General features: G+C 36.2%; 2 protein-coding genes across 7 annotated transcripts in view; one reads left to right on the top strand and one right to left on the bottom strand.

Annotated features, from left to right (window-relative positions):
- The first annotated feature begins 6 nt into the window (after positions 1–6).
- On the top strand, positions 7–5,299 carry Pmi (Transmembrane protein Pmi). Its single transcript, XM_022078495.2, has 3 exons — positions 7–197; positions 1,216–1,436; positions 1,749–5,299. Exons 1-3 carry the CDS (start codon positions 106–108, stop codon positions 2,033–2,035), a joined length of 600 nt encoding a protein of 199 aa, XP_021934187.2. The 5' UTR covers positions 7–105; the 3' UTR covers positions 2,036–5,299.
- Positions 2,812–17,414, bottom strand: part of LOC110836844 (dehydrogenase/reductase SDR family protein 7-like) — a 342,155-nt gene continuing 327,552 nt past the window's right edge. For 3 of the 6 annotated variants that reach the window (XM_087351515.1, XM_022078494.2, XM_087351514.1), the window contains 5 exons: positions 15,117–15,260; positions 13,510–13,729; positions 13,339–13,423; positions 12,291–12,451; positions 2,812–11,459 (listed from right to left, as the gene is read on the bottom strand). In XM_087351515.1, the coding sequence (XP_087207641.1) occupies positions 11,266–11,459; positions 12,291–12,451; positions 13,339–13,423; positions 13,510–13,729; positions 15,117–15,254 (798 nt within the window). In that variant the 5' untranslated portion in view covers positions 15,255–15,260 and the 3' untranslated portion in view covers positions 2,812–11,265. Of the gene's footprint in view, positions 11,460–12,290; positions 12,452–13,338; positions 13,424–13,509; positions 13,730–15,116; positions 15,261–15,467; positions 15,709–17,170; positions 17,367–17,414 lie in introns of those variants that run through there. The other 3 variants (XM_087351513.1, XM_022078491.2, XM_087351516.1) reach the window with 3 other exon arrangements.

Below are 17,414 nucleotides of genomic sequence, written 5' to 3'. Positions count from 1 at the left end.
TCATGAGGAATCAAGAGACGGCAGTTGTAAAGTCCACGTTAAATTATTTTCTGATAATACGATAATTTATATTTCGCGCGCATATTTCCGCTTTGCACGTCTCAAATGTTTCCATTCGTCATTTGTTATATTATGTTGTACTGTGGTATATTTCCGGATCCGTATCATGCAAATATGGCGGAAGGAGGGTCTGTCAGGTGTGTTAAAATAACTTACTTAAAAAGCGTTGCATTATTAACCCATAAAATGTTGAGAAACTGAACTAATTTTGTGAACAAGAAAGTGCATTGATATGAACCAGTGGACGTTAAAACAATGTAATAGAAACCAATGCTTTATTTCTCATATGAAAACATTGGCTTCGAATGAGTGTAGAGACATGGAACAAATTATAACCATTGAAATCAAATTAATCGTCTGTAATGAGTACCCTTGACGTTAGATTTTTAAAATTTGAAATACACAGACAGTATAGGACATACTTTAAATAGGAAACATTTATCACACTTTTGTTAAGGCAATATATAACTAAAAAAAGTCCTGTTTGTTAACGCCAGTTATGTTATTTCTAAGTTAACATTAAGCAGTGATAACAAGTTTCTTCGCAGGACACTTCACTTCAGTAGTTTGCGTCATTGTCTTTACTGTACTGCTTTCCTTGCGCACATCCATATCATTAAGCACAATTAAAAATTAAGTAGCACCAGTCATTTGATTTTCAGAGCAGTTGCTAAACTGTAATGTTTTTAAATTGTCTGTTGTTAATTTTAAATACAGCTGATAAAACAGTCATTTTGCAAGCCATGTTCTGATACTTTTAACGAGTAGTACAAAGTATTTTTATTTTAACTGAAATATGGAATGTATTGGAACAACACATTAAGTAATTGCCACAGAAGCCATATGGAGACAGAATATGAAGTTCCCTCATGAATTTACATTAATTTACTATTGATCAAACCATTTTAATGTGATGTTGCATGCATGCAAATTTTTGTTATACTAGAGCATACATTGTTGCAATGGAAACTTAAAATTGTTCAAATGTCAGTTGCAATCAATTAGTTTATAAGTATGCAAGCAGTAGTGGACTTGAAAAAAGGAAAAAGAACTGTCAGTTTTCATTTGTATTATTAACTCAGTGATATTGCAGAACACTGCATTATTTATAATGGAAAGATCAATTAATACATACAATAAATTCCCCTTCAACAGAGAATTGGATCCCTCTAAGATTGCCATCATACGTGAAGTGTATGATAGTGAAAATGCACATGAAACATTTGAACTGGAGCTGGAGCGTGCCTTGGAGGCAGGCTGCAGCATAATTTTTGTCGAACCGTCAAGGCTAGGGGATGAAACAGCACGCTGGATTGCTGTTGGTAATTGTCTGCACAAAACAGCAGTTCTGTCAGGAATAGGTGCCATTGCAGCAGGTAGATATTACTTTAATTTAACCCTTTACTTTCAAGAGCAAGATTTGTATATGCATAGGCACCAGTAGTTGTGATTGGTGTTAAATGAGCTAGTTTGTTTGGCAGTGTAGTATAATGAAGAAGTATAACAGAAGGGCAAAACAATAGTAATAAATAAACAAAAATTTGTTTTATACTGTTATTATAGTTTTCTCAATTCAACAGGCAGATTTGTCTCCACTGCTACTTGATCTCTTCCAGCAATACATTACACACTCGTTTTGGTACGTACAGTTATTATTAGACTTTATAACTGAAGGTTTGCCATTTCAGGATTGGTATGGACAGACCGTCCATATGTATGTACGCCACTGGGAGCGCTGTCATTGCTGTGCACTGGACTGTATACTATTTCATGGCAATTTGACCCCTGTTGTCAGTACCAGGTTGAACGAGATCCAAAAAGGCTTTCAAAGTTTCCTCTTCTTAGTACTCTTGCGCCAGCATCTGTTGTTGTTTTAGTTCGGCGGGATGACTCAAGACGGAAAATTCTTCATACAAGTGTGTCTCTGATCGCAGCTGCTTTTTGTGCATGGCGACTTTATGATGCCTACAAATGAAAGTAATTTGTTTCACAGACCAAGAAAATAGATGTGTAGAATCCAGTTACTTTACATTGAATCTGACACGTCACATCCCATGTTTACTTGATCCAGCATATTATACATGAAGAATTTTACTTTAAGTAACTGGATTCTGCTTTATGTTTTTATAGGGAACATGAATAATTAACATAGGGATCACATTAGGCAGGGTAGCAGCTAGTCTGCTTCGCCATTGCTGACACATCTGCAGCATTTATGTGCAAACTCCATCAACATTGATCTGCGTCAGAAATGGAGTGAGTGTGCGCTTGAATTTGCCATGTGGCTCAGTTTCATGGCCCTAAAGCTGTAAGGCACAACACCCAGGATTGTTATCACTTCGGTTTGCGCCATCTTAAAATGTGTACTGAAGGCCGTAGGGCATAGGAATTAGTCGTCGTTTCATTGGTGGAATTGAAAATTAAAGACATGGAAGTTCCTGCTCAACAAATCTGTATGCTTACGATGGCAACAGACATGTTTATTAAGGGCACAAATATTGTTTGGTATGGACAGAAGTTGCACATATAAACACGGCATCGGATTTCAAAAGATGTAATATGTACGGATATATTGTACTACATTTAAAGTTATTCTGGACCATGGTCTAGTGATAGTAGTTATTTGATAATTGTAATGGGTAGCTACTGACTAGTCCAAATGTAAGAACAAATATTTTTCCTACCATAAATTTTCTTTTGTTGTAGGAATGGATGTAAGGAAGTTACAATTCTTCTAAAGAAATATAAACATTAAGTTTGTATATATCATCCATGTTGTATATAAGATGTACAGAACTTTTGACCAGCTGAAGGAACAAGCTCTCAACTCGGTCAAGGACAGTCGTAATTTTAAAACACATTATGAATAAGGATTAGGATGACAGTGATGTACAAATGTTACAACAAATATATTTCTTATTAAAATCCTCATGATATGAACAATAAGCATGAAATGATATACAATGGATTCTGGTTAATTGGGACACATCAGGACTAGAACACTTTGGCTCAATTAAGCAGCTGCCCCAATTGTGCGAAGTTACACGTAAAGAGTTAAAATGGTTTGTTCTTTAAGATTTGCCCCAAATAAACGGCTGCCCCGATAAAACGACGGCCCTATTAACCGGAATCTACTGTACAGTGTGTCCGTAAAATAATGGTGGGGTAACAAAGAGTCATAGTTTTGGAACAAAGCACGATAGAGACATGAAATAAACTTCAAAATAAAGAGAAACTCTCCAAGAATCTTACCTGTTCAGTAGATTTCGATAAGCGCTCCTTTAGTTGCCCTGCAGACATCAAGACTATATTCAAGCTCTTGCCATACACGACCGAGAACATCCGGTGTGATAGATGAAACAGCTTAAGTGATCCGTTTTTTCAAATGGTCCAAATTTATTATTTGGGCAGAGAACACTTGTTGCTTCACATAACTCCACAAATAAAAATCCATAGGGGTAAGATCTGGAGAGCATGGAAGCCAGGCTATCCACCCTCCTCGTTCGACCCTTCGCTGAGGATATGTTTGGTTTAGGTAATCCCGCACGAATGTGGCAAAATCTGGAGGAGCTCCATCTAACTGGAGAATGAGATTCTCCAGTATTTGGGGCACTGCAATTCAGGTGTTACATAAAATTTATCCACAGGACAAAATTAAACGATTCGAATTTGCTACAGACATTCTGGATAGGTTAGATTATGATGGGGAATTTTTAGACAAGTTTATGTTCAGTGATGAGGCTACGTTTCATGTTTCGGGATGAGTCCATCGGCATAATGTTAGAATATGGGGTAATGAACCTCCATATGTCATTATGGAACATCAACGTGATAGCCCAAAAGTTAATGTGTGATGTGCAATTGGACGAGACAGAGTTATTGACCCCTTCTTTTTTGCTAAACAGAAAGTGATGGGAAAGAACTTCCTGGATATGTTAGAAGGGTTTGCAGTGCCCCAAATACTGGAGAATTTCATTCTCCAGTTAGATGGACCTCCTCCACATTTTGCTGCATTCGTGCGGGATTATCTAAACCAAACATTTCCTCAGCGATGGGTCGGACGAGGAGGGTGGATACCCTGGCCTCCACGCTCTCCAGATCTTACCCCTATGGATTTTTATTTGTGGTGTTATGTGAAGAAACAAGTGTTCTCTGTCCAAATAACAAATTTGGACCATTTGAAAGAACGGATCACTGAAGCTGTTTCATCTATCACACCGGATGTTCTCGGTCGTGTATGGCAAGAGCTTGAATATAGTCTTGATGTCTGCAGGGCAACTAAAGGAGCGCATATCGAAATCTACTGAACAGGTAAGATTCTTGGAGAGTTTCTCTTTATTTTGAAATTTATTTCATGTCTCTATCGTGCTTTGTTCCAAAACTATGACTCTTTGTTACCCCACCATTATTTTACGGACACACTGTATTTGCAAAATGAGGTCAATTCTAGTTCTTAAAATATATAAAATTGAAATAAAACTTGTATGCAGTGACAGAAGCAGTTACTTGTAATTTGTATTAATATGGTAGCCTTTAATGTGTCTACATAAAATTTGTTAAGACTTGGGTTGGTCAATAAGATATAAGTATTCCAATTCAAATTGGATTTTATCAGGTATTTTTCTGTGAGTAGAGGCAGTGCCTATCCTGTAAGTGACGTGACCATGCTGTGGGACGTTAAAGCAATAGGCTGATGCAAGTCTTCGATTTAAGTGGAATATCCAAACATCCTGATAAATTTTCTGGGATAGACATTACATCAGATTTTTATATTATGAGTTATATTAAAACACTATCACACTGTGTCCACTTTTAAATTAAAGTCCAGCCTCCTGCACATAACATTACTACACACAAAATGTGGAAAAATATTAATTCCTCAGGTTACTGTGAACCACAAATTTTTTTATCAGAATTTGAGGTTGTCGTGGTTGTGAGTGTGAAGATGCCTGTCTTCTGGTTTGTTGCACCACGTAGGATGGTAAAAGGGAAATCAATCACCCTGATGACTGAAGCACTAAGTACCTCTCAAATGTTGGCAAATTTCTTCTAGACTACATGGTGCTACAACCCAGAAGACATCCATCATCATTCAATATTTTGTTGGGTTCCGAAGTGTCTGCAACTGAATATAATTAATTATGATTTATATAAAGTGTGAAAACATACTGTCATTATTTACATGTCTGGCTGTATTACAAAACAAATTAAAATGTCCTTATGAAATTTTTATGAAGAATGTGCCTTAAAATGAGAAATTTTTAAAAATAAAAGCAAGGTGCATAAATGACTGTCATTTGACTAGAATTGTCCATAATAGTAGACTGCATAAGGCATGTTCTTCATACTACATAATGTTTTACATACTAAATCAAAGTACACATCAGTATACTTGCATGTACGAGGGTGAGTCAAATGAAAACCGTAATTTTTTTTTTAAATTTAATTTATTGAGTGAAAGCGGTACACAACTATATCATTTTTCTACATAGTCTACATTTCGTTCAATACAGGCCCTCCAGCGTTTACGAAGTGTATGGATTCCTCTAGAAAAAAATTCTTGTGGTTGTCTGCGCAACCACTCATGCACCGCCTGCTGTATCTCTTCTTTCCTCCCATCGCCTCTTTGAGTGGCCCAAACATGTGGTAATCACTTGGGGCTAGGTCTAGTGAGTATGGCGGATGTGGAAGACACTCAAAGTGCAAGTCTTTGATTGTTGCAACTGTTGCACGGGCAGAGTGGGGCCGAGCATTGTCATGTCAAGGACACCTCTAGTCAAAAGTCCACGTCGCTTTGCTCTGACTGCAGGTCGAAGATGATTCTTCAAGATTCTTCACTGATCAAAAAACGAATTACAGAACGTTGTTCTTCTTTCGTGCACGTAACTAGTGGAGCAGCCATTTTCAAATTGGCACTGTGATGGCGATATGTTTGTCTGCATTATACTACCACCTATAGGATACTCTTTATAGCATTGGTAACATGTCTGCCAACTTATAGGACAATGGCGCGATATTTCGAATTTTTATCTCAGTTTTACGGTTTTCATTTGACTCACCCTCGTATATACAACATTGACTGTTGTACTGTGAAAGTTAGTGCTACTGCTTTGTGTCTGAGAGATACAGTTTCAATCCTGACAAAAATCAACCATCCAGACTGAATTTTTCATGTCAATGTCCACTTTCTCACCCATCCAATTTCAAATTATCATTCAGGATTGTCACCACATCTTTTTCTTATATCTAAGCAAACCATACAATTAAATAACTGAAGACAGTCATCTGTATTTTGAACATAAAGTGCCTCAAATTTGTGTGCCCAAATATCATTACTCTTTTCTGCTAAATAATGATGTATATATGTAAATTTCAAACTGTTTATGAGTGCATAATTCAAATAGTGGAATTGATAATATTAACCTTTATTGTCCTTGGATCACTAATACACAGTCGAGTTTAGACATATCGCATTAGCATATTGCTAAATCATTCACCATGGAGTTAAAGGCTGCTGATCAGCAGTTTAAATTGCCTTTTCCCATACAATAAGGGTTAAAGCTCTTGAATTTCTGAGACTACTTCTTCTTCTGTAGCACTACGGCCCTTTCAGTGTAGCCTTGGCTTCTCTTGCGATCGATGCTCAGTCTTCCCTATTCTGTGCTTTTCTTCTCCAGCCTCTTACGCCCATCTGTTTAAGATCAGACTCCACATCTTCGATCCACCGGAGTTTCTGTCTTCCTTTCCTTAATTTTCCAGGAGGTTTTCTACCAAAGGGGGTCATGTTTCCGAGGCCTCGTTTCAAGAGTGTCTGAACGTCATCTTTTTCCAGAATTGGGTTGTTAACCCAATGTCCAACCCCCATTTCTGGAACTACTAGTGTACTATTAAAATGCCAAGTGAATGAATAAATACATTAATGTACATGCTGAACCTGTGTTTGTCAAACAGGTCAGTGTGTAATAAATTTAATTTATTTTCCTTACTGTATCAAAATACTGACAACATAGAAGAGATAAACACTGTTTTACAATAGTTTAATAAAGCTCCTATACTTAGTGAATGCCCATTAAAATTAAATTGTTTTATAAATTTGATTACAAATACATAAGATAAATCCATAAGTATAAATATATTTAGGAACAAAAGGAAATTCATGCTGTAATGCATACCTGCTCATTGTTAAAAGTGAACGAGAAATATTTTGGCCAAAAAAGTATATACAGTATGTGTTTATGAATGAAGAATTATCAAACATGTCTGTGACATAATATCAATTTCTTTAAAAATGGTAACAAATTATAGACTACTAATGAAGATAAATGAAACAGAATTAATGATAATGAAATCATTCTAGACCTTCCAGAAACAGCTGTAGTCACTTTTGATTTGGTGGGCCAGGACTGCAACATAAATTTATGTTCAGGAATCTGTCTTGTGCAGAACAGGCTGCACTAAAGTTTCAGCTTTCAAGAGATCAGTCGAGGTTTTCATGGCAGTGAGAATGATGATATTCTCATGGGTTCCAGGGCCACGTACACTCGTCGGTTTGACATCAAGATAATTTGACTCGCTCAGGACCCCCTTATAATACAAATTCTATTGTATCGTGACTACCAGAGGGAGGTTTTCATACACAGGAAACTAATTTCTTCCAAATAATTGCAGAGTTCCACAGAATAAAATGTAATGCCAATCAAACTTTCAATAACAGATTTTTGAGCAGTGATATGCCATTTGGTTCCAGTGATACTAAGGATTTGTCACTCATGTTTTAAGGGAGGGATACAATCCAGGAACATTAAATATCCCTCATTTAAATTTCAGATAATTGAGCAGAAATCATTGTTGAGTACAGTCTTGTCCTGGTAAAAATCCAATGTTAGAAGGCATTTAAAATTCTTGCTTTCTGTATTAATCCAAGTTAAGGATGCACTTGTGAATAAAACCAGCTTCCACACTTGCAATTTTAATAGATTATAATCTTCTGGAGCATTTAAATGGAAATATATCCTTCAGATATTTATCTGCAATGAAGAGATAAGTTAGTTTTTTCTTTGCTAATTTGTGGGACAGTCAGGGCTTTAAACCTGGTACCAAGATTTGTGTGTACAACTTTACATCCATTCTACCTTAACCATGAAGGTGACAGATGAGAGTGGAAGTTTGAGACCTGTTCTGAGTCTTATGTACATAATTACTTATAGTCAATAAAAATGGAGAAGGAAGTGACTATAGTCTGTTTTGAAATAAAGCTCATACTTTGCAGTTCTAGAGGCATGTTCCTCCAAAAGGTAAATGTTTGTCAGCTATATGCCCATTCAGAATGAATAAATAATACAAATAAACTTGTTATATAAAAATCTATCCAATCTTCCAGTCTTGAATGCGCATGTAAAATAATGCCCTTCTATATGATCACTGGCCTTAGCTCTTCATCCATTAACCCTTTGTAGCTGAAGATCAAAATAATATTTAAAAATTCAGTTCCTACTTCAAAGAAAACGTCTCCGTTACAAAGATCAGGTGATTATGTTTAGAGAAATGATCACTTCCTACACCGAGAACCATTCAAAACCCAAAAATACACTGTGTGAAAAATTCAGAGTAATTGATTGCAAAAGCAGGTGGTATAGTTACCACTGGTTTTAAAAGGTTAAGGCTCATTGCCTGCATTTACCCCAAGAGAATGAGGTAAACCATACAGACCTTGAAATGTGTAGCATGATATTTATCTGTGCTCAAGCTAGTGAACTTCCATTTGCACAAGATACTATAATCCATTTCTTAATTTGAATGGTTACAAGAGCATTCTATATTAAAATAATATTGTTTTAATATTCTAAATTACATCTGCAGTGTAGTCCTACTCTCTTACTTCACTATGTTGTAAACAAAGTATAAATTATGTTCCTCGTAATATGTACACAAAACTGTCGTAGATCATAAATTATGTATTCTGACATTTCTGTATACAATATTAAATATTGATGTGTGAAAATTTGTTATTACAGTAGGAGTAAACAAAGTCTGCTGGCTGATGAATTTCAGATTGACTGTTGATTCAAAATCTGAAATATTTTCAAAGCAAACCAGCTTCTACAATTATTTAACTACAGTAAAAGCAAACATTCATTACAAATATTTGCTACGCTGATTTACATACTGCAAGTTATACAAATTTATCCCTTTAAAATCAAGTCATTCTGTAAATTTCCTTACACATGAGTAATAAGCTATAATTAGTGTATTATGAATGAGACAGAGAAAGAAACAAGCAATCAAAGAATGTTCAAAAATTTTAAAAGTATGTTATTACCGTAATTGTATATATCTTAGAAAGTAGAACAGAGGGCCATGCAAGCTGCCCATTTTTAGGACAGCTAACATATGGCCTTCGGGCAGTTTCTTATTTACCCAGAGATTCTAACTATATTGACAGAACATCACACCAAACCAGACATGCAAAAAGGAACAGACGAGACTGGTTCTGTACAGTATTCACACATGCCTATGCGTGTGTGCGCACACATCACAGGGATTTTGTGTATATTTCAGAATTCTGTTGTTTTTAGTAATTGTTATAAAAGTCATCACAAATATGTTCTGGCATATGGAGAATATTTCATGTTACATACTTTGATATAGCTGGATAATATAGAATTGAAGATGGCTGTCTTCTGGGTTGTTGCACAATGTAGTGTAGTAGAAGTTTACCAACAATTCAGAGGTGCTTGTTGCATCCATCTTCAGGGTGATAGCCGTACTTAGGTATGCTCAAACAGTGTTTATGACCCTAGCTGAGTGAGAGCATCTACAGACCAATGCCACAGACCTTGACAGAGGTTCAAGGCCAAGTCTCAGATGTAGCTTCTCAAGTTGACACAGCAATATTACAGTGCACAGGAGGAATTTCAGTATTGTTTAGACACTTGTCGTTTAACTTGTGGCGCACATACTGAACAAACATGAAAACAAAACTTGAAAGTATTTCTTCATATACACCAAGCTATTTGATTGTTGTTACTGAACTGGTACATTAAATATAACCCACAATAATAATAAATAATTTTGAAAAATCCTGTATATTTAAGAGATGGCACAATCATGCAAACTATTTCATTTTAAACATTTTCTATTCATGAAGACCATGGATGTCTCTCTTGTTCTTGTACAAGAGTAAGCCCTAGGAACATAAGCATTACATTTCACAGTGCAAAAAAAGACCATACAGTGCAGTTAGCTGTATACTATTTCTACTGTAATAAAATACATGATAAAAATATGGAGACAATATATTTGCTACTGTTGATCTTGATTATAGCATAAATCCTGATACAAAATAATTTCTTTCATACCTTCACCCCTCATTCACTTTTAATTCCTCTAATCCTTTTGAACCTTTACCTCCCCTCCAAAACACACCATTACAGAAGAACAAAGAAAACAGTGTGTTCAGTTATTTCAGTGTTTTCTGTGAGGTCCACTCCCATTTACAGTGCAATAAAACATGAAATTGCTCCTAGATGTACCTAACAGCATGGCATCCATAACAAGTATCACTGTGCAAAAAACATACAATCTTTATTATAAGGGAAGAGGGTATTTAAATTCCTATATGTGGCTGCTGACTCGATTTTAACATAGGATTAAAATGTTTACTGTTGCGCTATTGCAGATGGACTGTATACAAGCCTTGATGCACAACCAATAAAGGATAATTCACATAATCATGTGAATGTAATTCTTATTTACATTAAAATACTAGGATGCAACACTCTTTTCACATTTATGAATACCATTATGTATACATTATATACCAACTAAAGTGCACTAACCTTTGTACAAACTGTACATCTTAAATTATTACATTATGTACCACTTGAAGTTCGCTGTCTTCTGGGTTGTTGCGCCGTGTAGTCTGGTTGATGTCCGCCGTTTCCTCTGAAACGATGGTGGACATCTACCAGACTACACGGTGCAACAACCCAGAAGACATCGAAATTCAAACTCACCGCCGTGAAAACCTCAAATCCTACATATGTACCACTTATTAAATAAAAATGCACTAGCCTTTGTACAAACAGCTCATACATTATTAATTTGCTGTCACTGCCCTTCATTATAACAACATTTGAATATTATGAATATAATCTGTCAGCCAACGAAGTTTGTTACACTAAGCTTTCATCATAGTGGTAATTCTTAATGAGAAGTGTTCTCAGCCCTTCTTTCCATGATCCAGAAATAAAGTGATGGAGCAAATGTTCGTATTATAATCGCAAGCCAAGGTGTAATAGGTGAGATAATCACCTCCTTCTTTCCTTGTACAACAGCAGACAATATCTCGTCTGCAACATACTCAGGTTTGTAACCATTTGCAATTTCACTGTCCATTTCTGCCAATATAAAACACGTAACATTTATATATAATTCAACTCACACATGTAAAAATGACAGTAATGAAAATATCCACTTATATTTTAGTAATAATACAGTAAACAGTTTTAAAATAATACCAGAGCACAGTAGAAGGAATATGAATGAATTTCCTTACCCTAAGCTGCGAGTTCAGTCACAGATAAAGTCTCAACTGTCAGTCAGTGAACAAATATTATAATTGATTTTAAAGATAAAATAAATATCCAGTACGAGTTAACTCTATGGAGTAAGTCCTTTTTGAGAAGCTAACAGTTTCTCAGCTAGTCAAGAAATGTGCCACATTTTAAGGGTACCAAAAGGTTCTTTACTGTATTCGCAACAGCCTATCACCACTCCCTATCCTGAGCCAAACAAATCTAATTAACACTCTCCTACCCCACATTCCCAAGAACCATCGTAATACCATCTGCCCATCTAATCCCAGATCTTCCAAATGGTCTCCTGCTTTATGGCTTCCTGACTAAACTTCTGTATACACCTTTCATCTCCCCTATACACAGGAAGTACAGCCAAAATATTAAAAATTAATTCACTTACTGCCAATTGGCATATAGGTCCTCTAAAAATTGTGCAGGTACATGCACCAAAAATAAGATACCAACTTACAATACTACAAATAAATGTAAAAAGCAAAGCTTTTGCAGTGACTGAAGTTGATGAAAGACTCTCGGGCTACAAGCAGCGTCAGGTGGTAGAAGATATAGTTTATTCACCTCTCAGCCACCTGACGCGCCTTGTAGCCTGAGGCTTTCGTCAACTCCAAATAATTATACACAATGAACACTTGCCTCCATGAGCTTCTCCACTTCCTGAAAGAGAATTGATTGACAAAGCCGTTGCAATGTACCCAGGACTTATTACAGACACCTTGATGTTGTACCTTGCTACTTCAGCTCGTAGTGAGTCACTGAAAGCCTGAAGGGCATGCTTCGAAGCCGTGTAAGCAGATCTGCAATTAATAACAACTTAAATTCATAGAGCTGTAAGCATGGACAAGGCAGGAGTTAAATTTAAGAATATTCTTCATAATTTTATCTTTACCTGTAGGCACCACATAACTCATTCAACTATACCATTCAATCAAATGTTACTGTATTTGATTCTTCTTCTTCTTCATGGCTCTCCGGTCCGTATTCGGTCCATGGCCTCCTCAATTATCTTCTTCCATTTGGTCCTCTGTTAGGTCCGTCTGTCTGAGGCTTTAATTGAGGTTTCAAAACATCTTCCTTTTTACGGTGCAAGGTTGTTAGCCTTGCGACCAACCCCCAACCTGGAGGACCAGGGTACCTGTCTTAGTCTGACCTCTCCCTCTCGACCAATCTGGCTAGGGAGGACCTACCAGTAGCTCTTGGGGTCACTGAGTACTCAAGCCCCACCATCACGACAAGGTGCAGGTACCATTAAGTGGGGCTATATTTGATTAAAACATTGGGTGCCTACTGCATTATCTTAAGATTTCATCGGAATCTTTCGATAAAAAACGGTCCAGCAGGAAGAACTAGCCTTGTTTAACAAGCTCAATACATTATGGACGTAACACAGAAAGCTAAATATAGGCTTAGCACAGTTTCAATGGTATCCAATGATCCTGTATGATGTCTAAGACTCAACTGCGTCGTTTAGCACATTATTGATAGGCAATGTATGAACCTTTTACATGGAAAAATAAGAATTACATAATAATAATATTCTCTTATTTTACTGACCATTACAACAGCAAATCTTCACTGTGTTCATAACAATGCAAATCACAATATTCAATAAAATGAATCGCCTACACCCACAGTTTTCTCTTAACAAATTTTACTTCTTTGCAGTGTTAACTTAAATATTTACCTGTAAGGTATTGCAATTCTGCCTTGAACACTGCTCACTGCCACAATATGGCCACTCTGTCGCTCTATCATGGATGGTAACAACGCTGTTCCAAATTAAATCAAAATCAATTAGCCACCATGTACATAATTAAAGCACATATTTACAGAATAAAAAATATATGAAACTTACCTTTTGTCAGAGCCAGCTGACCAAAATAGTTGACCATCATAACCTTAACAGCAACATCCACTTCGGTACTTAATACGTCACCCCTACTGCTTATGCCACCATTATGTACCAGAATATCTATACAGCCAAATATTTCCAGTGCCTGTTTAATATGATCAGGCAAGGAGCTCAAATCTGACAAATCCAAAGTAAGTATCACTGGTGGATGTGTTGGTGCAGTCTGAAATTAAAAGTAACAGGAATTTCAAATCATAAAATAGCATGTATCTTCAATGTATTTGTCCAAAGACACAAGGACAGAACACATACAAAATTTGAGGTCAATAAAATCTTCTCTGATGATCAGCCACGGCAAATGGTTAAAAGACGAAACCGACGTTTGCGGGGCCATCTCAGTCCCATCAGGTTTCGTCTTTTAACCATTTGACACGGCTGATCGCCCAAAATTTTTTTACTGAGTTACGTCAATGGTATTCAACCTGGGATACGCGTACCCCCGGGGGTACGCGAAGACATCTTTGACGATACGTAAAATTTTAAAAAAATATATGTGTTATTTTATGATAAACACTGAATAATCAGGGCCAGATTTTGGGTTAGCCACAGGAGAACCGGACGTAAGGACATTCGATTTGGGACCGCCATTTCTCTCTCTCTCTCCTTTATGCTATTCTTATCTGGGCGGCTAGTTACATTTTATTCCACATAGTGCTTTGGAACCTGACTGAACACTATTGGGCGGGATTAACGTTTACCCTAAAACTGTTTTTCACTTCTTTTAACCATGCAATGATGCACTCCTTCATATTACCTTGTTCTTTGACAACTGCCGCTGCCGGTAAGAGAAACATGGGAAGTGGATGCTGGTTTTATCACTCGGAAATACCAAATGATGTTTTTGTAACAACACCAAAACATTTTGCTTAGTGACGTGTCGCGATATGAGTATACATACATGTAGTACGTTACCGGCTCTGCGAATAATGATCATTGTTTAATAATTTACTAAGTTAATTTAATTTGCTAGACTTTGCTGTTCCATCCTAACGTCTTTCTGTGGTGTTGTGAAATGCAGGTTCGGTTTGTTTACTTCTTGTTAAAACGCGGATCAATTGTAAGCGCATATTAGTCATCATTCACTCAGTTCCTTCTTGAAACCACGGCAGTAATCATTATTTTCATTTTCCGTATTGCAACATGGATAAATTTATTATAAAAAGGAAGAGTGAAATCGATGGAAAAGGTGAAAATGACGATAGTGTTGAGTCACAAACAATGAAATGTGCGATAGTTTCTGTTCCAACCTGTGATGTTATTGTGAGCAGTGTTGAACCATCTACAACACTAAAATCCCCAAAAATGTGACCAATCACGGTGAGTTTAAGGACAAGCTAGCTGAATTTTTCAAACGCAAAGCAGAAAACGTACGTAAAACTTCAAACGTAATACATAATTTTACACAATCATCAAAGGTGGCATTAGAGACATCGTATGAATTAGCATTGCTAGCTGCAAAAAATAAATCATCATATACCGCGGTAGAATCTCTCATTCTGCCTGGTGCTTTAATTATAGCCGATAAAATGCTAGACAAAAAAATCTCTTACCACATGCATAGCTAGCAAGTCACTCCTCACTCGCTCGAGTTCATTTTGACGCCTCGCTGCTAGTATAACACGACATCCAGATTTATAAAATGAATGTGCAAGAGATTCACCCAATCCTGAACTAGCTCCAGTTATCATAACAACCTGAAATTTTTACAACATTTCATTATAATTTTTAATTCTACTTTAAAAATCTCAAACTAGAAAAATAACAAACATTACATTTCACAGCATTTCTTTATGATGGAACTAGACGCAGAATGAAAACACACAGACATAAATTCTGGATAGATAAAAGAAAAATATATAATATGCACACTTTCATTTCAGAAGTTACAATTTTGGCCATACCTTGTCTTTAAGTTTACTCCTTGCGTATCTTGAATGTATATTACCAAACACATTACCAAACAACTGGTAAATAAACCACGGAACTGATACAGTTAAAGAAACACATCCCATTATCCACCAAAATAGCGACCAGGTTTCTTCCTTGTTCTGCTTCATGTTTTTAGTGCTAGACCTATAATAAAAAAGTATGTATATGTCTGTCTATGACAAACATCTGGCAGCACTGGTGAGGTGGCACATACTGGAACAAATAAGTGCTTGCACCGCTTCGTATTGCAAAATTTGTCAGGTTCTTTGCTGAGTGATGTGACACTCCTCATAGCAAAACACGCTCAGCTTATTCTTATTCTGTTGCATGTCGCCAACAATGACACACTCAGATCAGTATATTTTGAATATTTTCACGCTATAATGAAGTACGGAATCATTTTTTGGTGTAATTGACCAAACAGTAAAAAGATATTCACTTTACAAAAGAAAATTATTATATTATTGGCTGGTGTAAAACCTGGAAATTCATGTAGAAGTCTATTTAAGAGATTGGAGATCTTAGCTCTTCCTTGTGAATACATATTCTCGTTAGTGAACTTTATTGTAAATAACCAAGAACTCTTTCAAACTAATTCTGCTGTACACAGTGTCAACACAAGGAATAAAAATATGCTTCATAGACCAGTTGCCAACCTCTCATGCTTTCAGAAGAGTACATATTATGCTGGGATCAAAATTTTCATCAAATCTCACAAATCTTATAAATAAGGAGCAATTTAAGGTAGCATTAAAAAGATACTTAATTACACACCCCTTTTATTCTGCCAATGAATATATGTTGTTTACAAATAAGTGATAAATTTTCTTCTGTGTAATGGGTAGATCTATTTGTAACTTATCATTTCTTTAGGTGAACCCTTTGTTTGTATTATGTGAAATTTATATAATAGTATGAATTGTACTTTATAATATGTACTGTATTATTATTATGACTTTTTCCACATCCTATTGTCATCTGACTGTCTTATGGATCCATGGAATGTAATAAAATATGTATGTATATGTGTAGGGATAATGTACTGAATATGTGTTTTCCAATTTAAGTTACTGTACACTTTCGGCCAAGAAATTTGGTTGTTTCTACTTTTTCAATTGTTTTACCCACATACCCTACACCTAGATTAACACAATTTTTGTTGGCAGTACAAAATTTCATGAAATTTGTTTTATCAAAATGTAGAGTTTATTGGTTTTAATCCATTTGTCAAGCTAGCAAAGACATCATTCATACAAATTTGGAAACAGTCAATTTCTGGGTGTGAAACATTAATATTAGCATCATCTGCAAAAAGTATGGATTTAGACTTAAGAGTAAAAGGTTGGTGGTAAATATTGACATATATATATATATATAAGAAAAAGTAGAGGACCAAGTATTGAACCTTGAGGAATGCCATGTTCTATAAAACTCCAATTGGAATAGGTGAAAAGAGTAAATGGATATTAAAATGAATCTTCAGAAAACAGGGTGCAAGTGAGTAGACTGGAATGGTATAGATGAGATAGGGACCAGTGGCAGGATCTTGTGACAATGGCAATAAACCTCTCCGTTCCATGAAAAGCAGGGAACTTCTTCATTAGCCAAGTGAGTATATCACTTTTTCAAGGACTCTACCCTAGTACTTAGCTTGGTCCGAATTTATGTCACTTACTTTTTATAGTCAACCAATTAATATTATCAAAAAGGCAATTTAAACAGTTCCCTTTTTCACAATGCTGCACTACCTCAACTGCATGATTTGCAGTTACTTTCAACTACACTAACGCCCCATAAACCCCTTACGGAATTTCATGACACGTAAATCAGTTCCATGGTACTTCATGTACAGGCTGTCCACCGGCCACGAGAAAATCCCTGCAAGGGGAAGTCGCTTCTGTGCGGTGCATGGGGAATGT

This window comes from Zootermopsis nevadensis, unplaced genomic scaffold (genome assembly GCF_977971745.1).
Source record: "Zootermopsis nevadensis isolate Lab colony 2312 unplaced genomic scaffold, Znev_1.0 Znev_ptg000019l, whole genome shotgun sequence".
In the NCBI taxonomy this organism is placed as follows: domain Eukaryota; kingdom Metazoa; phylum Arthropoda; class Insecta; order Blattodea; family Termopsidae; genus Zootermopsis; species Zootermopsis nevadensis.
This window is presented reverse-complemented; position numbering and strand designations above follow the sequence as displayed.

Bases quoted from the DNA above. Each gene is read 5' to 3' on its own strand.
- Pmi (XM_022078495.2), top strand. From the start codon at position 106: ATGTTTCCATTCGTCATTTGTTATATTATGTTGTACTGTGGTATATTT. The intron at 198-1,215 runs GTGTGTTAAAAT...CCCCTTCAACAG, and splicing joins GCGGAAGGAGGGTCTGTCAG to AGAATTGGATCCCTCTAAGA. The intron at 1,437-1,748 runs GTAGATATTACT...TTGCCATTTCAG, and splicing joins AATAGGTGCCATTGCAGCAG to GATTGGTATGGACAGACCGT.